At 39.6% G+C, this 25,874-nt stretch overlaps 2 protein-coding genes across 4 annotated transcripts in view; one reads left to right on the top strand and one right to left on the bottom strand.

Moving 5' to 3' along the window:
• Nucleotides 1-4,692: 4,692 nt before the first annotated feature.
• Aptx (aprataxin) lies at nucleotides 4,693-7,788 on the top strand. 2 transcript variants are annotated; one of them, XM_018541523.1, is made up of 4 exons: nucleotides 4,693-4,855; nucleotides 6,233-6,565; nucleotides 6,802-6,935; nucleotides 7,006-7,788. In XM_018541523.1, the coding sequence occupies exons 2-4, from the start codon at nucleotides 6,237-6,239 to the stop codon at nucleotides 7,173-7,175; spliced, it is 633 nt and encodes a 210-aa protein (XP_018397025.1). In that variant the 5' UTR covers nucleotides 4,693-4,855; nucleotides 6,233-6,236; the 3' UTR covers nucleotides 7,176-7,788. The 2 variants fall into 2 exon arrangements, with proteins under 2 accessions (XP_018397025.1, XP_018397024.1); XM_018541522.1 differs by having other exon boundaries at nucleotides 4,693-4,873.
• A 4,885-nt stretch (nucleotides 7,789-12,673) lies between these two features.
• The window catches only part of Pdk1 (Phosphoinositide-dependent kinase 1), a 27,802-nt gene continuing 14,601 nt past the window's right edge, over nucleotides 12,674-25,874 (bottom strand). Inside the window, exons 1-4 of one of the 2 annotated variants that reach the window (XM_018541565.1) lie at nucleotides 25,739-25,836; nucleotides 15,139-15,378; nucleotides 13,640-15,007; nucleotides 12,674-13,435 (exon numbers count right to left, since the gene is read on the bottom strand). In XM_018541565.1, coding sequence (XP_018397067.1) covers nucleotides 13,322-13,435; nucleotides 13,640-15,007; nucleotides 15,139-15,309 — 1,653 coding nt within the window. In that variant the 5' untranslated portion in view covers nucleotides 15,310-15,378; nucleotides 25,739-25,836 and the 3' untranslated portion in view covers nucleotides 12,674-13,321. Of the gene's footprint in view, nucleotides 13,436-13,639; nucleotides 15,008-15,138; nucleotides 15,379-25,738; nucleotides 25,837-25,874 lie in introns of those variants that run through there. The other variant, XM_018541566.1, reaches the window with a different exon arrangement.

The following is a 25,874-nucleotide window of genomic DNA, read 5'->3' as shown; positions in this document are numbered from 1 at the left end:
ACGCGTGCGTCAAAACAAGAAGTGTTGATTTCGAAAGTATACCTACTTTAAAAAATAGGTACATAATCACGCGTTATTATAATTAACAATTAAGCACGAGAGAAGGCTGTCGAATTATGAACTAGTGTTTGACACACGTGTCATCTTTCGATCTTCTTCGAACGCATGTCATTCTTTTGATTGATGATCTATCAGAAAAATATCTACGTATATATAAAATATATAATACATTTATATATAAGATTTATATATGTATATGATATATACATATATATAACACTTATATGTATGTAAAATGTTTTTCTTCGTGGAATTAAAATCTGAAATAGCGATATGTGTGCGTGCATGCCGCTCGTATATAAAAAAGAAAAGGACCTAAAGTTCCAGGACCGAGAAATCAACTTTCAAAATTCTCCCAAAGAGTCAGCTTACGACAGGTTTTTTAAGTTAGTTTTTACTATCCAGTCGTGTGTTGCTTGGATTTTAATAACTGCGAGAAATAGCGTGTGCGTCAAATCAAGAAGACGAGAAACATTTGCGTATATGACCCCCTCGGATAATCCTCTGTTTCCAAATGCCTGCCCCTCTCCCGCAACCGTAATTAATCGTAACATAACTTTGCATAATTAAACACTTACAGAATCTAATATAACAATAATTATTGTAAAGATATACATACATACGCATATATACATACGTATACACATATGTAAAATATACTTCTACGTGCGCCTGACGTCTACGAGTCGTGTAACGTTTGAATATGCGAGTTCGGGGGCCTTCCAGCGCAGCTATACATATTTTCTAAGCCACAGAGCATGTGATGTTAGGAATTATTGCGTATTTTAATCGATAATCATAATAATAGCGATGAAATTGTAGGAATGGCTGCGCGCGCGAGCGAGCTACACAATCGTCACCGGGATCGGTTGCCACGGCGCGGTCCTTCGATTTTTCCACCGCGACTAGTAATCTTTTTGTTGTTTTGTGACATTCCATGTTTCCAAACTGTATGAACAAGAGAGATCGATGCCACGCGTGTCGCGAGCCGCAACCATTACGTACATCGCACGACGGGTGATCGCTACGTAATCGAAGGATTCCGTCTCGGAACATTGTATCAGACGATAGTTGTTTTGTGTGTTAAAAAAACGTTGTTCTACCCTGTTTTGAGACATTCCTCGGAGACCAAGCGGCTTCGGACTTTGACATAACAACGAGGGACCGCGCTGCCGATCTCGATAACGAGAGCTTATGTGTGTGTCTGTATGTATGTGTCTGTATGTATGTATGTGTGCGTGTGCGTGTGCGTGTGCGTGTGCGTGTGCGTGTGCGTGTGCGTGTGTGTGTGTGTGTGTGTGTGTGTGTGTGTGTGTGTGGGAGGAGATATATCTTAAAGAGCGTGATTGCTTGCCTGAGAAAATGCGAGGGAATCTTTAACTGTGACAAAACAAATTATGATAAATCATATCGTTAGTTAAAGTTTCACAAAAATACTTTGAGTAGATATATGAAACATTTGAATATTATACTTTCACATTAATCTTTTAAATACTTATTATTAACTTTCTATCTAAACTAATTTTTATACAGGATATCCCGAAATTCGAACGTAATATTATTGCACTTTAAAACTTTGTGTCTATGTCTATGAGATAATAAGTAACAGATGTTGTTAAAATTACAATTCAAGATTTCCTTAAGTGAGAGCATGTGGTAGTACGTGTTAATGTTTATGGACAGCGATGGTGCTAATCGAAACCCCAATACGCAGCGATCGAGGATTTTTCTAAAAAAAAAAAAAAGTAATAAAATAAAATAAAACGTCGCGGTTATTTTTATTCTTTTTTTTTAGAGAAGCACATGTAATGATGCCGCAACGTTCCGAATTGTCCTCGCAACCAACGTGCCTCGAAGTGTTGTTTTTTTCTTGCGAGCTTTTTAGTTCCACGCGGAACTGGCGTTACGTAGTACGAATAAAGAAAGAGAGAATGCTGTATTTAAGTTGTTAGTTTTCTGAATGTGAGAAAATTAGTGAGGTGTGTTCCCCACAGTCTCATTAGCGAAACACGGTACATTGGTCCGCGATCGTTCATTTCCTCTCCCGCATTCACCAGAGAAAGAGCAAACAAAAAAATGCAACATTCCAAACATATTCACGCTTCATGGAGAATTCTAAAGACCTCGAAGTACTGCCATGTTCCGTGTGCGCGAAAGCCCTGACAGAGGAGACGAGGAGTGCGATCGTGCGCCTGTAACGCATCGCCGAATCCGTTAAAGCACACGCGGAAATAATTAAGCCGGAACTCAGTGCATTTAATTAAAGGAACCGGTTCGTCTTCCTATCTTCTTCCCTCGCCTGTTCTAGCTCTCAGAGTCAGTTGCAGAAACATTCTTTTTTTTTTTATCGAACTAAGTATTGATTCTGTAAATCTTATGAATTTCATAATTTATTTGTCATGCCAAGAGAATCGATCGCTTATAAATATATTTTGTAAGTTGCACAGCATCAAAGGTTCTGTTTTACTCGTAGCAAACGGCTTGCGAGGCATCAATCAATTTGCAGCTGATTTGTCATAAAGGCTGCTTTTTTACTAATACCTGCATTTAAAATATTGCTATTATATTGCTTTCTTCCGTTGTGTTAGATTTATAGAAATAATAAATGCGGCCTGTGAAACTCGTCTGTCACGACAAACGGAACATGGCATCGAGGTGAGAAACGAAGGTGCCAAAAAAAGTATCCCTTGCTACAAGCATTGTGTAGAAAATCGTCACACTCGTCACCATCCGTTGCCTCATGACAATAAGAAGGATTTTATTGTTCTCTGTAAAATACTGTATATATATATGTGTAAAATATAATGAAAGAGATTGTGTGTGTTTTGTAGTAGCGAGCTTGACATAATGAATTTATTTAGGGTAATTGAAAGGCAATATTAATTAAAAAGATCATATTCTATCATAAAACGCCGCGTCCCTATCTTATCGAACTCGCGTCGCAACTCGAGCCACCATTCTTGGAGACGTTGCAATCGCGTAATTATTTTAAGTTCGTTCATCATGATTCTGCCGATGATTGATCGATCTGTCAGGCTGTGCGAATCTGGTAGTCTGTCGTGTGTGGTGCATCTGCAGTGTATGTGCGTATACGTATGAGTAATAAGTCTTTATGACTCGCGAGTGCGAACCAGGACGAAGTAAAGGCAGCCAAGCAAGGTGTAAAGTTTGTAAACCGATTGCATCTATACATATATACATAGCTTCGTCGAGTATATAACAAACCGTGCAGTTGCATCGACAGAAAAACGATAAAGAGATGCAGTAGCATCGCATACACACACACACACACACACACACACAAATACACACGCATACTTACATACATGCACACAAAAACACATGCATTCATATATACACATAAAAACACATACGCACAAATATATACATACATTTGGTATGCGCATTGCGTGCGCGTGAGGAGTGGTATACATATAAGTTTTTTGTTATTAAGTATCATTGAATTTATTGTAATGATATACTCTTAAGTAACGATCACGTAATTATTGCTAGAGAGAGTGTTATTTATTTTTATTTGTTGCGAATTTATCGATTGCCTTCCATTTGAGTAAAATAAATAAATATAAAGTTATTCGCTAAAGTGTTATTTCATTCTTTGCCTTCCTATCTTTTAATCTTGGATTGCAAATTCTTGGAAATGTTGAAAATTATTGGAATTTTAGACAACGCAATCTCCTTACCATTCTTCTGGCAGTGTTGATTTTGAAGAATTTCAATTCGAAAGTTTAAATTCTCGAAATAGTCCGAAATTATGATTCTTGAAGATATTAGAAAATTCTTGAAATTTTGTGTAGTACATCTTTCTTGCGGATTTTCGTGATACTTTATCGATTTTTCGAGAATTTAAATTCGATATTAACATTTGACTTTTGTTCATGATATCTGTGCATTAAAAGTATAACTTCAACAAATTAATTAATTATATATTTGCAGTAACAGAAACTAATCTCATACTTAAAGAATATGTACATTGTAAATGTATAAAAACCGAATTACATAATATTTCAGTATTTATGAAATACTTAAATGTAATGACATTTACTTTATATTAATTTCAAAGAATTTCTGAGAGACCTTCTACTTCCTCCGCTGATTCTAATCGGTGCAGAAACCTAAGAAAAGCTGACAATGTATGACTTTCGAATTTTCGAAAAATTTTAAAATGTCTTATGCGTTATTTAAATATTTAATGTCATTTTATTAATATATTAATAAAATGTATTATTAATATCTGTATGTTACTTGTGCAAAAACTTGTAAACTACAGTTTAATACGATATAAAATATAATTATATTTATAAAATTCAATTTAAGATAAGCATGTTAAATAATAAGTCTATTTTTTTCATATTAAATTGCTATTAAAATTGTTTTTTCCAGAAGATCATAGATTTAATATTTATATTATAAATACTTTCCAAAGCGCGCGCAATTTATCTTAGACTCGCACCATACCTATTACCGATACAGTGATTTTATCGCCAGTACATATTATGCAGTTTCCAAATCGAAAATTTATGTATTGGCGCTAGTGTAGTGGGAAATTTCCATGGCAATTTCGACATTTCGACAATTCTAACCTTCCAAACGTCAAAGTGTTTTGGAGTTGGTATTTGTAGGTTAGGCGGGATATTCTGTTTCTTTTTTTAATCATTATATAATTCGTGTGTTATAATTCTGTTTTTATTAATATACATATGTATGTACAGAATTGAGAAAATGTTGAAAGTGGGAATGCAAAATATAGAATTGATTCACTACATACATGTTGCAGGTTGGAAGTACTAACTTGGTATCAATCAGTAATAAAAGTCTTTTCGACTATTAAATATAATTATTAATTATTTTCCCAAGTAATAGAGTTTTTGTCATTAAATTAACTATATATTTTTATGTAATTGGATATAATGTTTATTTTATATACATACATATATATAGTATGTATATGTATTTAAAAATATAACTTAATACAATAGACTCGGTTGAATAAATCCAAGAAAATTGAAAAATGCCGATCGAGTCAGTACACTGATTGTTCGTGTGATTTAAAATAAAGCTTTATTGTATCTTGATAATAACAACGTTTCGATCCAGTTTCGGATCCTTTTCAAGTCTCAAAGTTCATATACTGAATTAAACATGTTAGCATTGTGCTCCCTAGAACACTGTACATTAAAAATAAATTAATAATAATTCTAAACAATAATACATTACATATATATTAAATTACTTACATGTAACAATCATAGAAAATAAAATACAAGTTGTCATGTGAAGAGTTAAACTATTTCTAATTACAAAGATTAATACATCAGTTGACATTGTCATATGCGAAAACAAAGTAAAGGATCATTGCAGAGAGAGAAAAAGATATTATTCTGTAAATAAGCATTCATATGCTTTATCTAACAATTCTGTTTAGAACAATTATTGTTTAGAATTATTATTAATTTATTTTTAATGTACAGTGTTCTAAGGAGCACAATGCTAACATGTTTAATTTAGTATATCAACTTTGAGACTTGAAAAGGATCCGAATTTGGATCGAAACGTTGTTATTATCAAGATACAATAAAGCTTTATTTCAAATCACACGAACAACCAGTGTACTGACTCGATCGGCATTTTTCAATTTTCTTGTATATGTATTCATTTATTTATTAGGAACAAAAGTTTGTAGCACGCTATTTCTCTTATATCATGTCTACATGTGTTTAAAAAAATTTAGTAATTCAATAAAGCAAAATTTTAAAAACATTTCTGAAAAACAATTTGGTAGAAAAAGTCTTAAGCTTTCATATTTAAAAATGTTTGTAAATTTTTATTGGCCACATGGCAGATCTATAAAGTAGAAAAGTTCCCATTTGTCTAACTTGTTTTCCATATCAAAAATTATCAAATTCAAATTATATAGTGACTTTTAAAAATAAAGATTTTAAGCTTTCTTAAAATTTCTTTTTTAAATTTAAATTCATTCATTCTTAATAAAATTACAATTGCGTGAATTTTGATAGTTTATAGCACTATAAACTTTTGTTTTAATACTATATATATATATATGTATGTATGTATGTGTGTGTGTGTATGTGTGCAAATTATGTATACATATAGTTATACACATAATATATTAATTTATATACTTTTTTTTTAGGCGAATGTCTGACAGCATCATTCAACGACTACGATTTATAATTGCAATAATGAAACGTAAAACCATAACTAATAAAACAGCTACTCCAAAAAGATATCATTGGTCGGCTAATTTACTTAAATCAATAGAGGATCCTGAATGTAAAATCAGAGAAGATGACAAGATAGTTGTTATCAAAGATAAATATCCTAAAGCACAATTTCACTACTTGGTTTTACCGAAGGAGGATATTCTCAATATATGGCATGTCAAGAAAGAGCATCAAGATTTGTTAACATATATGCATGATATTGCATGTGATCTGATAAAAGATCAAACAGATCTTGAATTCTTGTGAGTCTCAAAATAGAACGGTATTAATAGTAATAATATTAATAAATAGTAATTAATTCTATATATTTTTCATATATGACAAAATAAAAATGTACTTTCTCACATATAAATATAAAACAAATATGTATATTATATAAATATAAGAGAGGTTTATATAGTATATAAAAAATGTAGCATAAAATTATTTTTTTTTATATATATTTGAAAATTATAAAGGAATATTTATTTTTGTACAGTATGGGTTATCATGCGATGCCAAGTATGCAGAGGCTGCACCTACATGTAATAAGCACAGATTTTAATAGTCCTTGTCTTAAAAATAAATATCATTGGAACTCCTTTACGACACCATTCTTTTTACATTCGCAAGGTTTGTATATATATAATAACATATATTTATTTATATTATAATCTACATATAAAAACATATTGAATTTTAGATGTATGCCGTCAGTTGCGCATAGACGGCGAAATAAAAAAGATTTCCCGAGAGTTATGTACCGACTATCTAAACACAAAATTGAAATGTCACAAATGCTCGACACCGGCGAAAAATATGCCAGATTTAAAAAGACATTTATTAACACACATTAGTAAATGCAAACCATGAAAAGCGTATAATGTATAAATGTGTATAAATATAAAGTTGATGCCAATTATAAATGTATAATTTAAAACTTCTGTATAATAAAACTACGTATCAAGCGACGTGGTAGCGTCGCGACGCCAAGTGCATAAAAATTATAATTGCTTGATTTGATTGTTTGACGCGTGAACGTCATTGCGTATATGTTCGTGCCGCTGCTAAATTCGCGACGCTACTAGTAGCTTTATCTGGAGTTTTAACATCTATAAACTTTAGATTAAAATTACTCAGAAATTGAAAGCTAATCAAATCTAAAGACACTTTTATTATATAATGTCATCGGTATCTTTCGATTGCGACCAGTCTGAATAACATTGGTGCAGTTGATACCGAGATCTGCAGATCGAGTTCTGAAAAGGGACGATTTCAAGATTGTTTCAGTCGTACGCGTGACACATACATGTAAAGCGTTTTGAACTTCTAAATCAAAAACGAATATGAAATAAATGTAATCAACTAAATATTTTTTATTATGCAAGACACATAGGACAGACCGAAACGCAACAATCTAGAACCATGGTCCTATCGAAATATTCTGCAGATATACACAATATATGAAAACAATAATTCAATAAAGAAGAGATATTAATAAATTGCTTACTGAACTTATAAATTTGTTATTTATAATGTATCTCTAATATATCTATTTATTATTTCTTCATAATTTATATATCTATTATTTGTAAATATATTTTCATGTCCTATAAACTATATCACTATATACATATGTACATATTATATTTGTATACATATATCTATTATTTTTATATTTTAATTTATAATGCAAATACTATGTTGAAATAATGTTTTCACTAAAGAATTAATGCGACCCGGGCCAAGTTTTTTCTTCACTCCTATAATCCAGTTGACAATTTTAACCACTTCCGGTCTGTGTTATGTATCTTGCGTAATAAAAAATATTTAGTTAATTATATTTATTTTATATTCGTTTTTTATTTAGAAGTTCAATACCTTATTTATACACTTGGCGTATATATTTTTTCATTTTTAAAAAAGGTTTTTTAAGAGATAAATTATATTTAGAAAATAATTTTTTTGTATCTTTTGATTTATTCATAAGCTTGCAATCTTGAAACAGTAACGCATAGCAAAAACAAATATGTTATGCATATATATATGTATTATATTTATAAAATATGACATTTTTACGTTGCAGAGAAGATAATATCTTTTCATTGCGTATATGTTCGTGCCGCTGCTAAATTCGCGACGCTACTAGTAGCTTTATCTGGAGTTTTAACATCTATAAACTTTAGATTAAAATTACTCAGAAATTGAAAGCTAATCAAATCTAAAGACACTTTTATTATATAATGTCATCGGTATCTTTCGATTGCGACCAGTCTGAATAACATTGGTGCAGTTGATACCGAGATCTGCAGATCGAGTTCTGAAAAGGGACGATTTCAAGATTGTTTCAGTCGTACGCGTGACACATACATGTAAAGCGTTTTGAACTTCTAAATCAAAAACGAATATGAAATAAATGTAATCAACTAAATATTTTTTATTATGCAAGACACATAGGACAGACCGAAACGCAACAATCTAGAACCATGGTCCTATCGAAATATTCTGCAGATATACACAATATATGAAAACAATAATTCAATAAAGAAGAGATATTAATAAATTGCTTACTGAACTTATAAATTTGTTATTTATAATGTATCTCTAATATATCTATTTATTATTTCTTCATAATTTATATATCTATTATTTGTAAATATATTTTCATGTCCTATAAACTATATCACTATATACATATGTACATATTATATTTGTATACATATATCTATTATTTTTATATTTTAATTTATAATGCAAATACTATGTTGAAATAATGTTTTCACTAAAGAATTAATGCGACCCGGGCCAAGTTTTTTCTTCACTCCTATAATCCAGTTGACAATTTTAACCACTTCCGGTCTGTGTTATGTATCTTGCGTAATAAAAAATATTTAGTTAATTATATTTATTTTATATTCGTTTTTTATTTAGAAGTTCAATACCTTATTTATACACTTGGCGTATATATTTTTTCATTTTTAAAAAAGGTTTTTTAAGAGATAAATTATATTTAGAAAATAATTTTTTTGTATCTTTTGATTTATTCATAAGCTTGCAATCTTGAAACAGTAACGCATAGCAAAAACAAATATGTTATGCATATATATATGTATTATATTTATAAAATATGACATTTTTACGTTGCAGAGAAGATAATATCTTTAGACTGAAACACAATTTATGTATTATGTAAATTATATTTTTTTATAATTATAATATTATATATAATGTATTGCACTAAGGAAACTTTTTGGATTGGGATATGAAAGATTGATAAAGACATATTTATGCGATAGTTCGGAAGATTTATTCGGAATAAATTTGATGTTATTCTTAATACATCTTGGCGCCTATAATATCAATTATAACCTAACTATTTACAAAGTCTTCTCATAGGTTGCGCAAATGTATATTGACAGTATTTGTGTATTGTGTGCGTGTGTGTGTGTTACGTGTAGAGTGTGTTACATTTAATCTGTATACATTTAGTAATACTGTAATCAATAGTTGAACGTTTCTGCTGCATGAAACAGTAGGCATTTGAACATCCGCAAGAATTTGCTGTTATTACTTACGTTGTTTCGCAGATCGTAAACGATATCGTAACGGTGTAAGAATTTCGATTTAAGTATACGTCTCCTCTGAAAAACTTCTAGCCTACTTAAATTAGTTATATCTCTTCTCTTAGTAAACGTAGCGCCTTGGCGTGTCCCCTTACGAAGTCACGTCCAAACCGATTATTTCGCTATGATATAGTATAGTGAGAGGGGAAGGTCCGAAACGTACGGACCAAAGGGCGGCAAGAATCTTAGGAACTGTGCCGGACGAACGAAAGACGTCCGACAATGCTCCTTTTTCGGAAAATCGAAACGTGCCGTTGTGTACCCCCTAAAGAAGACGCGCGCGCACGTTCCCATCTAAAAGTTTGCAACACCTACACAAAATACAGGACCTGCAAAGTTTCCTCGCGATGAAAACGACGCGCGCGATCCGTTCTTCCTATCTCGTATACAGAAAAGAAGAAAAAGACTTCAACGAGATACGAGATCGGCGATCGGACTTGTAGTACGTACTATACTCTTTCTCTCTCTCTCTCTCTCTTCCCGGAAAAGAAGCACAACGTCGATGTGTGATATATTTACACAATGCACGGGAATATATTTGTTTCTGTATCGAAAAATATATCTTTTTATGTATGACTTCACGCGAGATATATATATATATATAAACCAAAATTCCATGACACACGTGCTTCGTTCACGGTAGACAGATTACGACGTGAAATCAAGACGCGATTCAGTTGAAGCAAAATTTTAAACTAAAAGATTAACATTTTCTCTCTCCCTGTCCCTCTCTTTCTCTCGCGATCGATTCTCACTAGAAAAAAGAAGAAAGTGGAGTCTGAGTCGAGACATTGACGGTGGTTGCTCGCCCGCTCTTCGTTTCCCGTCCGCTCACACCGTACGCGGCCCGCCAAAAGCGGTCATTTTGAGCAAAGCCACTGGGCAGCGAGGACAATGCCGATCCATAAAGAATCGCCATTTTTTCGAACATTGCACGACGCAACGCGCGCCAACCACCAACCGCCCTGATCATCCCCCGAATACCCTGTTTATGTCTGCGCCATGCGCGCGCGCGCAAGAGAGAGAGACATAGAGGAGAAAAAGATAAAGTTTTTCGTCAACGGAATCGCGATCGAGCCGTGCCAAGAATCAACGAGAATTAAATCTAAACGCGATTTTTTATCCTATAAACATTTATACAGTTTTTTCCCCCTAACTACAGATATTATTTACACATTATATAAATATTTTATATATATATACCGTACAATATATCTATATAAATATTTTCGTATGTTTAGTAATTTACAACTATATACACAATCGGACTACGGCTCAGTCGCGATATCGTGGGTCGAATCGCATCTCGATTTCTTTTTTTCTCCTTTATCAATGCGGTAGTACGTATTCACAATAAAGATATATATATACCTAAAAACAGCTAAGTCTAACGACAATAGTTGACGTATAATATAGAATATATTTAATATATATATATGTACGCAGTAACGTAGCAACAACGCAGTGGTGACGGTAGTAATAGTAATAGTAGTAATAGCGCTATATTTTCTAATAATATATATAAATATATAGTCGCACGGAGTGGTGTAGCGAGATAGTTAACTAGTCTGTAATCTCTATATACGAACGTCACGGTCCTTGACGCGTGGTATTTAAAAAGAGAGGGAAAAAAACGAAAAATAAATAATTCGAGGCAAGTAACGGTAGAAATAAATTAACGAAGCGCGAGACCGTGTTTAATTAAATATCTAATTTATACATATGCGAGGAAAATGAAATCGTAATACTCGTACGCCGGTCGCGGGCGATAATAATTTTCGTTCGAACACTACATAAATTATACCATAAATAATAATCGGACTGATGACGATATAAAACGAATTGGCGATACGCTCGAGAGCGAATTTTACTATAGCGCCTCTTAAAGCTATCAAAAACGAGTCTATATTAATCTAGAGTCCTTTTTCTCGGACATGTAAGTCTTTCGCGCGGGAGGAAAAACGAAATTTCTCGTTTCCTATGTCCCCTTTTTCTTCTTCGCCACCACTTCGAACGAACGTACGGAGGAAGGAACGTGCGAACACCGATCTCTCCCTTTCTTTTTTTTTTCGATATTTCCCAAGTCATCTGATCGCACACTCGAATCCGCGAGGGCCAGACGACGAGAAGCGTAATTAAACGGACGAAAAACGCCGTGGTAAGACAACGATATTTTTCCTTTTATTCTACTTACGTATCTACTATGTTACAAAGTGCTTTCACGCAGCCTGCTCTTCGTGGAAACTCGTTTATGATATTTACAGAGAATATTTATGAGAAAAGGGGTCGAGAATACGAAATACGCAAAGGGAGGGAGATGATGATGATGATGATAATGAACGTAACGAAGAATACTGTCTGTACACTGCGAAGAGAGCAAAGATCGCCCGGAACGTCGCGAGATTCCGAGGATCCTTTACAGGCGACGTAAAACGATTTCGTTAAAGCTGCGTAGTGTCTCGTTATCCTCCACGGCGTTTTTCGTTTAATTTTTCTTTCCCATTTTTTTTGGCTAAATTGACATCTAAACTCGCGCAGCGACGTTACCGCGCGCGGTTCTTAATTTCACCTAAATACGCATCGCGTTTTCTTCGCGTGTGTGTATGGAATTGGACTATAGTTACGAATAAAGTATACTACAATATCATCGTGCGAAGCGTGTTTTGCGCGATCAAGGGCGCCTCCGGCTGGCAGGATCCTTTCATTTCTTTCTGAGAACACGATTCGATCTTTTGCCTTTTTTTTTTATTTTAATTTTTTTCCTCGAAAGCCAATTCGCGTGAAAATTTCTGCTCGTGTGTGGGATCCGAATTATGCATATCGCGAGAATTGTAAACATCGAAATTTACAGGTGCGTGAACTTTATTTTTCTTTGTTCCTCGGGGCGACCTCGATCTCACGCGAGTTACGTCACACGGCAACAGGCGCTGCGAATACACAGCCGAAGCCTTGGCTAAAAATTTATCTAATCCTCCGTCTTTTCTTATTTCTTACACACGCATCGTGCGGTTTTTGCGCGCGTGGATGATGCGATTCTCTCTAAAGGGTCGTCAATAAATAGCGAACGTAAGTGATAATGAACGCGATAGTTTTCTTGTCGCGATATACTACACGATAGCTTCAGTAGCCCATAGTTTCTCTCGATCACAACTTGACTGACAGTGATTCTCGATAACGGAGATCGCGTTTCGGAATTTTTGTTTAATGAATTTCTGCCTATAAACTGTACAGAGCGCATTCGGAATGCGCGCGATAAGTCTAGAGTCTATTTTTTACAATGGGCTAATACGTGAACAATCGAGCTCTTCTCGTCGAAAACAGATCGACCTTTGCGATAGCCACTCGCGGACTTTACCACTTATGTGTTCTGTCTTTTGGATTTCTCCCGTTTTCATTTTAAGCGGTGGTCATCTCCTGCAGGCCGTAACAGTGGACCCGCGTCTCCTCGATTGCTCTGCACCATTCCAGTGCAAATCCCTCGGGGTCTTCGAGATAGTATGTCCTGTTTGGCTATAAACAAAAAGATAAAAGTTTAAATATATTTCACGTGTATACTTTAAATATCTTTCATTTTTATATATAGAGATTGAATAGAAACGGAGACATCAAAAGATACGATTTTAATCTCCATCTATTTCTTAATTATAACCCAAAAAGGTATGAAAGTATCGAATGCTCGATAATTTACTTTAACAATATTTTAAAAACACTTACCGTATGGACGAAGAAGATCTTGAAATTCTTTGGTTCGACCCTCAGTTCTGGACTCCAGGGTATCTCACCCTTGAGAACATTACTAAAGGGATCGACATAGTATAGGTGTGGTCCGGTGGTAAGGAGGAGCATTCTCCGCCTGGCGAACAGGCCCTTCCTCTTATTGATGAAGCCCTGTTTTAGTATGAGATTGCCCTCGACGAAAGAATGCCACTGATTCGTGGTGCGCTGTTTCTCTAATCGCATCCTGATCTGTTCCGGTGTCACATTGGCGATGTTAGCGCCGCTGTCGGATCTGTTGTTAGTGCACCTCCTCAGTGGTTTGTCCACGCTTGCAATGATCTCGTTGAAGAACGCGTTAACAGCGCGTTGCTCTGCGCCAGTACTGTTGTCATCATCGGTGTCTTCGGTACTCAGCCAGAGAAGCCTGGTGAGTTGTTTATGGTCCAGACCGGGTTCAAGATTATCAGGCACTCTGTATTGCGACCTCAGCTCTTCTCGTTCCGACGTGCCAGGCAAGTACGGATAAATAGGCGGCGGTGTCTGCTCGTGAAGGGTTTCGAAGTCGACGCCCTCGAAGAAAGGATGCGCCCGGATGCTGGGATAACCAGCACCGTGCTCATCCAAAGCACCCAATCGTTGCGTCGGCTCCAAAACGAGAAGTTGATTAACGAACGACCTGGCCAACTCGCAAAAACCGTCCGGTATGTCATACTCGAGTTTTAGGATCTTCTGGAACATCACGTACTCGCTTCTCGAACGGAAAGGCGGCAGGCCAGCGACCATCTGGTAGACGAGACAGCCCAGGGCCCAGAGATCGGACGCTCTGCTCACGCTATTGTTGGTCAGTAGCTCTGGTGACACATACTGAGCGGTACCGACGAAGGAACCGCTGCGTTCTCTGAAACGCTGCTGCTGTTGAGCGTCCGCGTCCGCGGGCGTCTCCGGGTCGTCTTTGAGGATCTTGGCGCAGCCAAAGTCGGTAATGAGCACGTGCATCTTCTCGTCCAGCAGAATGTTCTCCGGTTTGAGATCTCGGTGAATGATACCGAGCCCGTGCAAATACTCGAGACCGCGTAGGATCTCGGCCGAGTAAAACTTGGTGCATTCGATGTCGAAAGAGCCCACCTTGTTGATGTGAGGCAAGAGCTCGCCGTTCTTAGCGTACGACATGACAAAGTATAGTCTCTCCGCGTCCTGGAAGGTGCAGAACAGTCGTACGAACGAGTGCTTGGCGTCCGCAAGCATGTTCAGCACCTCCTTCTCGCGTTTCACGTACTCGGTCTTCTTCTGCTTGATTATATGACTCTTATCACACACCTTAATCGCGTACTCTTTGTTGGTGTGGATATCCTTGGCAAGGTAAACCTGTCGGATTAAAAAATTACACACATTCATTATCTCTTGTCGTATTCCTCGTTACAAAACATTTCAATTTACGCATTCATTAAGTTTTTTTTTATTACATTCATGAAAACAATGAAGGGGAGAAGACTTACGGTGGAGAAACTTCCCTCGCCGATCACCTTGCCGAAGATGAAGTCCTTCGGGGTACGCTTGTGCGTCGGTGGGTTGGTGAGGGACGGGTTCGTGGTCGGTGGAACCCGAGGCGCCAGGGTGCTAGGAGACGCTACCACACCGTTGTTCACGTCGTTCGTCGGTGGAGACATTTTGGACACCGGCCCCTCCACCGTTACTGCCGGCTGTGGCGAAACGGTAAGCGCCTGGTTCGCCACACGCTGCAAAAAGATACACGACTTGTCAGACACACTGTCCGTGATCGTCTGGTTATTCTCTACCACTTTCACGCGCGTTGATAACGAATCGCTAAATAGGATCTACAGCCTTGTCGCCTCATATAACTTTCTGCGCTGATAACGTTATAAATTTGATAAAGTGTCAAGTCAGAGGTCATGCGAGACCGAAAATAAACATCGCTTCGCTTCTAATCGCGTGGTATTAATCTAAAATTGAGGTAGGTCTAAAATCCTTCAATCGTTTCTTAATTTAATTAAAAAAAAATTTATGCAACAGCAGAGTTCAAGACGTTGGAACGACCATCGCCCTTCCGCTTGCAAAAATTTGTTCGCGAGGCACTCGCATTATCCTTTCCGCTCCGGAAGACGCGAGAGACACTCGCGGCAGAGGAGGAGGCGCGAACCTCCCGTGTCCGGCACTTAACTCCTCTCATCCGCCAACGGTCGTCCGGTACCAGGAAATCACGTACCGGAAGTGTGACGTCATCGCGACCGACTGGCACGTGGTCACGTCGTGCGGGTCAGAGGACGACGGCGAAGAGAGAGAGAGAACTAGGCATCGTTTACGCACGTTCTCGCACGCCACGCAGAAAAATAGAAACGCATTCGCACGCAGACACGAGCTGGAAGATCAAGGCTATACGCGGCCGAAGTCCAAAGTTTACGGGGTTAATCACGCACGCTTTCGTAAGTCGCACGCGTGTTCCGCTATTTACATAAATGTTTTGCGGAAGCACATCCTCTTTCGATATGCAAATATATATATTTTTTAAAATATATATGTGTGTGTGTGTGTGTGTGTGTGGAGCAATATTACAATCGCTAGTTGGACAAGTTGCTGCTTGACATCTGAATACGGAACGGCTTTAATTATGAGAATTCGAAGGACCAGCGGGTTAGAAGACGAATTTGTTAACAAGATCACGGTGCAAAATCGAGGGAACAGGAACGACGACTCGAGCTGAGACCAGCAACAAGAACCGTTTTCCCCGGGCGGATTTCCCTCGTTATAACGGAAGAGATTATTGTTGGCTACCTCTCTATGAGACGACCTAGTGCGTAATTGCGACCCGTTTGCGAGCAGACGCTTTTTATAATGCGCCAAACGACTGGGTGTGTTCTCTCACGCGCGCTCTGGTTCCTCCTATTCACATGACAGACGAAAAAAATCGCAAAGGGATCGGTACTGGAGCGTAAAAGGCATTATAGCGCGATACAGGTTGAGCAACAGATGTTCCACCTGGTACCTGCTCGATAATCTTGCCAGGGGGTTGAAGACGATTAAATACTACGTTTAGAAAGAGGTATGAAATTCAATGGTCGAAGGGTGAAGGGCCGAAAACCAGTCCCGAGAGCTCGAGTATTTCCGCTCCGAGGAGAGGATCATCACGATCGCGGGAGTCCCCGCCAGATAAATGTCTCTTTCGTGCGCAGTTCTAATCGTCCCTCGTTTCCGGGCTCGAAAGACGATCGAGCTCTTCTTTCCGTTGTTATTATCGTTGCGCTTCCGCCGAAAAAACGCTTTGTTGTTACGAAGGATCGCAACAGGTTTTTTCCCGCCTTTCGCGATTGACGAAACGCGCGCGTATTCTCCTCTCTTTCAAGAGTTCTCATTGACGATTGAAGATACTGAAGAAAGTTTAACCTTCGCCGTGCTTTGAAAACAAGATAGGCGAACTGCCCCCCCTGTTCACAGGAAAAGATAACAATAGTGGCAACTATACAGCTTTATATATAAAATTGATGTATCTTACGATTTATTCAACTACGTACATAAAAAATTTGTAATTGTCACCTTTATAGGTATTACTACGTTTTTTTCTGAATGCAGGAATCTTGAATTTTGATACAATTTTTTAAAATAATTTTATACCTAATCCTCCGTTCTCGTGCGACGTCCGTTTAATAATATATAAATTATGTCCCAATAATGAAATGGGTTACATTAAAATTTCATTATTCAGCTGCATAAGATTTCACAATGAAACTTTTTCAATTCAAGAGCTATCGGCTGTCCGACATGTTAATTAAGGAAAAAAATCCCACCGTTATTTCGCAAACATCTGTCGTACGATAAAACATAAAGGTCCAAACAAACTCATCCATGTTATCCTTGGTTGTATTCATGTCATTAATCTCTCGTGGATATCTTATCGTGACCAAATAATGATTGAATAATTATGTCTACTCTACTGGAAATCATGGCGTGATGGATGACGTAAAGCTGCGACTGGCGACAACGTTATGCGCGGCTCGTTGATTTCAGCTTTACGATTATTTGCGACAGATGTTCGACAAGGAGAAACACTCCACGTGTGCGCGGAATCTTCTTAAGTCGCGCGGTAACGAGATTCGATACGCAATAACAACAATCGTAGACGACTGAGTCGCACAGGGAGCGATATAACAAGGCGGGACGCGATCGGATAATTAATTGTTCGCGAATGGAATTAATGTTGATGTACCGCGATGTTTTCTCGGCCCCGAGCCGAGGAATAATTTTGGCGAGAATTGCATTAAAGCCGAGACGGTGATAAACGCGGGCTGTGCTCGAACGGGGACGGTTCCTCCAGTGTTTTATACGCCGGATTTTCTTGCGGCTCCGCGTCGTAATTTCGAGCCGCCGCGCCCCTCCGGCGGGATAACGCCGCCAATAAAAATAAACCCCCACCCGCGTGAACACCCTCACAAAAATCGTAAAATCAGGGAGACGGACGGGAGGACGACTCGCGAAAAACACGAGCGAACGTTGTTTGTACAACGGCCGAATTAAGTTTTATCACTTCATCAGGCAGTCTCGGCTTTTACGATTTTCCGTGCCGCCGTAATGAAGCGCTATTTGTTGGGAACAGAACGACAACAACGAATACCGTATTATTCCGTTTATTTAATTTTAAACGTATATCCTCTCTCTAAAATATGAGATAGATTATATTATATAATGTATAATAGAAAAAAATTTTTTTAAATAATAAATTACAAGAGAAAAATATTGTTGTTTAATGAAATTGTGAGGGTAAATATAAAATATAAATATTTTATTTTATAAAAAAAATTATCTCTAAAACAAGATTATCTTTAATAAAGTGAAAAATTCGTAAACAGTTAAAAAAATATATGCCAGAAAATGATAGCAAATAAATACGTATAATAAATATTTAAAAGTAAAAGAAAGAAAAAGAAGTCTTGTTGATCGAATTCAAACAAACGAGGCGCCAAGCGTCTCTTAAAGATATTAATTCCCGTGGAATCAATAACAGAGGATATAATAGAAGAGAAATAATCGAGGAAGCGTCCGATTAGCGGCGGCGAGTGAAAAAAAGAAATTTAATAAAAAATATCCGGTCGCGCGCGTGTTGTACAAGTTATAACGGTGTGAGAAAGGGGGAGAGTACGGAGTGGGGGGAGTGAAATGAACGGACGATAAAAGCGGGCCGACGGCGAAAAGCCGCAGGTACGGTAAATAGCGGCGAGATATAGAAGCGATAAATACGCAACGCCCCAATTTCGTGCCACCCGTCCCGTCTCGTCGTCCATCGATCACACTTTTACTGGAGCAAGAACCGGGGGACGACGAGAAAGATCGACAGGGCAGGGAGGAGATTACAATACACTCTGGGACGCTCGCTGTACTCAGAATAGAGTATTAAGATCGATTCAATTTTCTATCTTCCTCTAATTCTTAAACTAAAAAAGTTGAATCGAGATTAAAGTTAATCTCTGTTAATTCTCCAGAAACGGGCACAAGACTACCCTGTGTAGCTGAAAAGCGATCTATATACTTCCTCCGCAATCTAGAAAGGGAGAACGCGCGAGCGAGTACCGAAGTAGGAGAATCGCCAGCTGACCCAGACCGATCACCAAGCCGGGGGGTACATACGGGGCGCGATCTATCGTCTTCGCGGAGGGCGAAAACGCGTCGTTTGCTCCACAGCGGTGGGCCCTTTCCTTTCCTCTCTTTATCTACCTTTTCTCGTTCTTCTTCCCAGGCCGGTTACGAGACGGGCCCCACGGCGTCAACCATCCGTGTCTCAGGCCGTCGACCTCGGTCGAAGAACGTTCGCCCGAGAATCACCGGTCCTACTCGAGGCTCTCTCTCGTTCTTACTCTCTCGCACGTCCGCCGCGCCGCCTCGGATACTCTCCCCCGCCTCCCCCCTTCGTACTGACGACGAAGGTATAACCACCGACACCAGATACCGAGCATTTCGCAAACGCGAGACGCCTCGATCCTCGGATATCGGAGACAAGGCGGGGAATCTCGCAGAATTAATCGATACGTGGGCAAGTCCGTCGTTGAATGACCTGGGAAAGATTTGCTTAGATCGCAGATAACGATATGCGCGCGGGGAAGGGCAGAGGAGGATTTTGCTGAAGTATTTGAAAAGCAATCGGCGGTATTTGAATTTCGGTCGTGAGCAAAGGCCCCCAACAAGAGACGTGTGGCCAGTTGCCGACCTCCACGGTCCCACAAAAATTGGTGCCCGCTATTTATAGAACGAATTCGCGAGAAGACCGTTGGTGAAGGATTCAGAGCCTGGTATCTATAAACAAGACACCACACTGAGATTTTATAATCGAAGAAATTGAGTATTTTAATTAGAACACTATTTCTGTGCTGTTATTGAGAATCGGAAAAATGGTACATTGAAATAATAATTTTGAGAATACGAGTAGAGAGTCTGTAAAATCTGACCTCCTAAACAAGATAACACATTAAGATTCAATAATTTAAACACTTTAGCAGTTTAATTATGAGAATATTTTTCGCGCTATTATTGAGAATTGGAAGTGTCACGCATTGAAATAATAATTTTGAGAAAACACGAGTACCAGAATTTCTGAATCTACAAGTTTCGATAATCAGGTCGTTCATACATAAATGCGAAAGCAGCGCGTGACGAAAATAATGTCCCATTTGGAAATAGCATCGCACAGTACTTACTGCTGCTATTACTACTACACTATTCTACTACCTCGTGAAATCTCGCGATGAAAAAAAGTTAAGGACTATTCTTGGAGCGCGTCGATATGCGAATCTATTTCCGGCGACGGGAGTATAAAAGGCGCGCGAGAAAGGAACAACGGCAGAAAAAAAAAATAAAAGAGTGCGAAAGAGAAAGAAAGAACGAGAGGAAAGAGCCGATAGTCGCAAAATCGACCGCTTTCCGGCGACCTCTTCGCACGTACGTCGTCGCTCGCATGCGGCGTACACGCGCGAGTATCCGCTATGCGTCCTTAGGAGAGCTTCGTCGCAGGACGGAATAAACTATCCCGCGCATATCTACTCTCTTCCGTCACTCCCTCCTCTCTCTCTCTCTCTCTCTGTTTTTCTTTCTCACTCGCTGAATCATCCTGTACACACCATCACTACCAGCGGCATTCCAACGGACATTCTAATTTTAGCCCCGCGCGCGTCTCCTCTCTCTTTCTCCCGCGTGCATTCTCTCGTCTTCTCTACTCTCTCTCTCTGTCTCTCTTTCTCCTGCATCTTATGGCGTTCCGCGTTCTCTCCCAGTACGCGGGTTTTACCCTTCCCTCCTTTCCCTTTCCCTTCGCACGGACGGAGGACGAAGGGAGGCGAAGGAGAGTGCGACGCTCTCTCTATATACCCGCCGCCGCCGCCGCCGTCGTCGTCGTCGTCTGCCTCCTACCTTCTCTCCTCCCGCGTTTCTCGACCTCTCTCGCTCTCTCCGTCTCCCTTGCGCTCGCGCGCCACTACTCTCGTTTTTGCCGCTCTCGCAGGTAAGGGACTACGCCTATTGGCGCAGGCGGCCAGCACTTTTGCCCGTGAATGAGATGTTTTGCATTCGCAGACGCTGAGAAACATGTCGCGAGCGAGCGCGGTTAAATTGGATCACGCGCCGCCGATGCCGACGAATAAAGGCGTTCGTTCGACGAGGAGAGAGCGAGAGCGAATGAAATTGAATAGAATACAGTTTGCCCCCGCGCGACACACCGTTCTGGTACGGCATGAGCCTTCGTCTCGTTGAAGGCTATAAGACGAAAGGTAGACTTAAAAATAAACGTATCGATAGAATAAAGTCGAATTATTATCGTAATGGAAAAGAATACGAATTGTTTATACGCGAAAGATACACATCTGTCCCTCGTATACATGTATTCCTCATTCACAGGAGTTAATTAAAAAACTTGTTGATTAATCGAAAAAAGCGAGGAGAAAATATTTGTTAGACTACGCGATAAGTATTTAAGCGAAAGTACGAAGTGCATAGTGCGCGCGACAGAGCGCACGCGAGTGGTGATATAATAGATAATAAAGAGCGGAGGGAGCTGTGTTAAGCCGTCGAGTAAAAATTGGCGATAAGTACAAAGTACAGATCAGCAATATCATCGTTCGTGGAAGGAACGCGATAATGCTGTGCAGCATTGTGTCAAGTGTTTGTATCGACCGTAGCCTTTTTTTTTTATATTTATAACTCACAGAGGAGGGAGGTTCGTTCGTTCGTTCCCTCTCTGCAAAATGTTATTTGCGAAAACAAAAGAATGGTCAAAGCTTTGCCCCTCAGGTAACGAAATCATTTGCCAATATACATTTCGTTCCATCGGTTCTTTCTTTAATTAAGGATCCAGCGAGTGCGAGAAGGAAACATGTTTTCTGTACAATGGATGAATGGTTATACTAAAGCGTGAGATTGAATGCTAAGGGTAGGCGAACTACAGAGTCTCTCTCTCTCTCTCTCTCTCGTTGCATGGAAAAAAAAGCCGTTCCAGAAAAGATTTTTCGGGGGTACGAGATTCTCGACAGAGCAACAGTCGACCTTAAACACATTTCGACTTTGTTGCGATCCGCCTCGGAAGAGCAGACAATAGTTAGTCTCCGAGGGTGATCTTCCTGTCGGATCGTGGAATGTGCACGCACCGCCTGGTGGTGTGCATTCCGATCGCAATGGGGGAAAGTCAAGAGAGGTGCGGCGGCGTAATAACGTTTCTAATACAAGTGTGTATCGTTATTGCCGTGAAGCGTGCATAAATAGCGCTAAACTGGACAGTAACACGGAACTGCGACATGCCACTCGAGGGATACGACAAAATAATACCATAAAACTAACAAATTGGGGTACATCAATCGATGTTTCTAATCGTAATCGATACATTAATTACATCTCTACTCTTACATGGTACAGGAGGCAGGGATTCGAACTGTGTGAAACGATATATAATCAGAAATAAATACAGAGTGTACATAATGACGTTGTAAAAAGCTGCTGGCGAAAACGTGTGGTTCCATTAGTTATGCGCGAGTATACCCTCAACTGTTTTTCAATTCGCATGCAACTCTCCCGCGAGAGGTAAAGGCTGCTGGGAGTTTCCCCGCGTTCCTTGCATCACCGACCGGGGGCAAAGTTTCGAGAATTATGCGCTGTATATAACCAACGGCTCGCCGAGGCCGGGTGGTTTAATCCGAAGGTGCCACGGGCACGCGTAGATCGTAATTTCGCCCACGTTGGTATTTGCGTTGTGATACATTAGCGCAGGAACTATTATCCAACGTACGGTCTTATTTAGGTTTGCGTCGAATAATTGCCAAATATGTTATGTTCCGCCTTGTTCGACCGAGAACGAGTCCTTTCTTAATTCCTCCCCCCTCCATTTTTTATCTCTTTCGTCTGTTTTATTTGCGCCGCGACCGTCACGAAAGATAACGCATCCCGAAGATCGAGCTCCCGACGCCGCTTCGGTGATCTTTAAAGTGTTTGCTTTCTCATGGATTATATATCGTATAAACAACCGGTCGCGGACCAAACATGTTTTTCGGTGTCGGGGGACATCATCCGCGAACGCGCTTACACTGTGACACATCCTCTCTCTCTCTCCTCGTATGCGGGCGTGACGGAATCTCGCTCGGTCATCCGCAGTTCACGTGTCACGATCGCCAACGACGACCTTACGGCCTCCGTTAGTTTCCATAATCACTCGTTCGCTTCTCCTTGATTTTTTTTTTTATGTTTATTTTCGGCCATCCGAGAGGATGTCGCCCAACTGATAGTCGCGATATTCCGCTATCGGAATCGTCGAACGCACCGTAAACAAGGACTGTGTATGGAAAAAAAAAATGATTTCGTTTAAATCAAATTTAGCTAAATATGTACGAATTAAAAATATAATTTTGTTCAGCCATCAAAGTAATTATGTAGAATACTCAAACGTTAATGACAATGCTGCAAAAAGTTACATTCTAGCAGATTCCAGTTTAAGTGTGTTCTACATAATTATTTATCTATATCCAAACAAAATTATTTTTAAATTTATTCAGCTAAATTTTTAAATACTCCAACACGCGAAACTGTTCTTTCTATGTGAATGAATTTGGCCAAGCAGCGATCGATTATCGGTATCGGCAGCCGACTCTCGAGTGCGTCCCCCGACGAATCTTTCCTTTTTTTTTCCCCTTCCAATTTTTCGACATCGAATAATGTTTTTGCCAGTCCGCGAATATTATCGCTCGTACGTTCCTCGTTATTTGCTATAATACCGCGGTATGTCCAGCTTACGTCACACGTTGTTTACGAGCGCTGCATCGGTTGGAGACCTAATTGACGGGTTTCTAAGTAATTTCACGGAATAACATAAATAACCAGGCGATAACGAACGAGACGAGATACCCGGCGACGATATCCGGCGAATTCGTTTAAAATTAACTGCGCGCAACGCGCGACCGTAAACAACCATCGAGCCGACGTCGAGATTACGCGCTTACGGTTTTTCGAGCCGACGACGACGACAACGACGGCGGTGGCGGGCGAATTTATTTAAATTCGAGCGAGTGTAAATTATTCATGCCGCGGGGCAGAATAATAACCTCCTCTCTCTCTTTCTCTCTTCGTCCCCCGTTATTTATTTCACCGCCCGTTCCCTCTTGTCCCGAAATGGACAAGTTTCGCTCTCCCTCGGATCTCGCATACTTCACAAGCCTCGCCATAATCCGTCGCGTAAACACCGCAGAGACGGTCTACATATTTATTTATCGATCGATCTACATATATATATATACGGGTGTATCCTCGTTCCGATTGTCGCGATAATTGACATTGTTCGCCAGCGTTGCGAAAGTGGACTTCGCGACGAGGCTGCCTCGAGACTCGGCGCGATAACTCGCTCTCGGTGAGCGTTGTAAATGCGTCTACTTCTGATCGCACATAAGATACACGAACAGGAGGCGAGTTTTTCCGCCAGTCTTCCAGAAAGCGAAAAGCGAACGCCGGAGTTCAATTGTGCCATCACACGACTCGGTGAAAATTACAAAAGTAAAATATTGTTACCACAGGCAGAGTGAATTCACTCGATCAAATGAAAAGATTGTCAGATTTGTTTGCGCGTTGGTCGAAATCCCAGAAATGTTTGTACTTAAAAGACAAAATGCACCTGGGTGTTGAAAAGAGAGACAGCGAAGATTCCGAGTGGAAAGCGTCAAGCACGCGACAAATGTTTCATTCGTTCGGTTTTCTTGTAGGTTTTTTTTCTCACCGAGTTGTAACAATTAAAAAAAATGAAAAAATGAAAAATCGAGCAACTTCAGTGTGATCATCAATGAAATCATAAACGTTCATGAGTAGACGTGCTCATTTTTTTGTGATTTTCATCAAGTCGCGTGATAACACATTAAGTGAGAGCAAATTCACTGGATGTTTACCAATGAAACGTTGTAGTAAAAATTCGCTCATTTGTTGCTTTTCACCAAGTCGTGTGACATAATAATACACGACCAAGCGCTGGATTCGTCCAGCACTCGGCTGAAACGTCGGCGTTACAAACAGCCTCGTCATCCTCGTCGCATGCCAACTTATCACGCGGCGCGTTTCTCCCGCGCTATCCGTACATCCGAGCCCCAAAAGTCGGAGTCGATATCTCTTCTCTCTCCCGATTTCTATTCGCTTCGGAAGTAAACGAGATGAAAATTGTCAAAGTGAACGAATTCGCCAGATGTTGACCAATAAAATTAAAAACATTCCAGTGAAGTCGTTCGCTCGTGATTTTCAGCTCGTTCCCCGAGATACCCGCGATCCGCGTCACAAGAAGCGAGGAAACGAAACGAAGCGAGTCTCGCGCGAATCTATCGAAGCACCCTCGGATTATTTGACACGCGATTCACCACACAACCGTATTTTTCTGCCGTGAAGGCACACTCGATTTCGCACTACCGCGCGCAACTTAGCGACTACACCCTGGCCACTGTGCACCGGATACGCGCGCGAAAATCTATCGTGCGGTCCCTTCGATCCGTAAGGGAGAAAGAGAATAGAGAGAAAGGAAGAGAGAAATCGAAGAGGGCGACCAGGCGATACGCAAGATTCGCCAAGCAGGAAGACGGGAACTCTTACCTTGAAAAACTTCTTAAGCCTCCGGTAGCCGCGAAGTAATCGCGACACGTACTGCTTGTTGGAATCCAGTTTGATTGATTGAAGCCACAGTTGCGGGAACGAAGTTGAAGGACCGAAACCGAAATGACGGGCGGGG

This window comes from Cyphomyrmex costatus, unplaced genomic scaffold (assembly GCF_001594065.2).
Source record: "Cyphomyrmex costatus isolate MS0001 unplaced genomic scaffold, Ccosl1.0 scaffold29, whole genome shotgun sequence".
NCBI lineage: Eukaryota > Metazoa > Arthropoda > Insecta > Hymenoptera > Formicidae > Cyphomyrmex > Cyphomyrmex costatus.
Note: the sequence above shows the minus strand (reverse complement) of the source record. Positions and strands in the feature narration are given on the sequence as shown.

Coding starts and splice junctions, on each gene's coding strand:
- Aptx (XM_018541523.1), top strand. CDS start 6,237: ATGTCTGACAGCATCATTCAACGACTACGATTTATAATTGCAATAATG. Junction 6,566..6,801: donor CAAACAGATCTTGAATTCTT/GTGAGTCTCAAA, acceptor ATTTTTGTACAG/TATGGGTTATCATGCGATGC. Junction 6,936..7,005: donor ATTCTTTTTACATTCGCAAG/GTTTGTATATAT, acceptor ATTGAATTTTAG/ATGTATGCCGTCAGTTGCGC.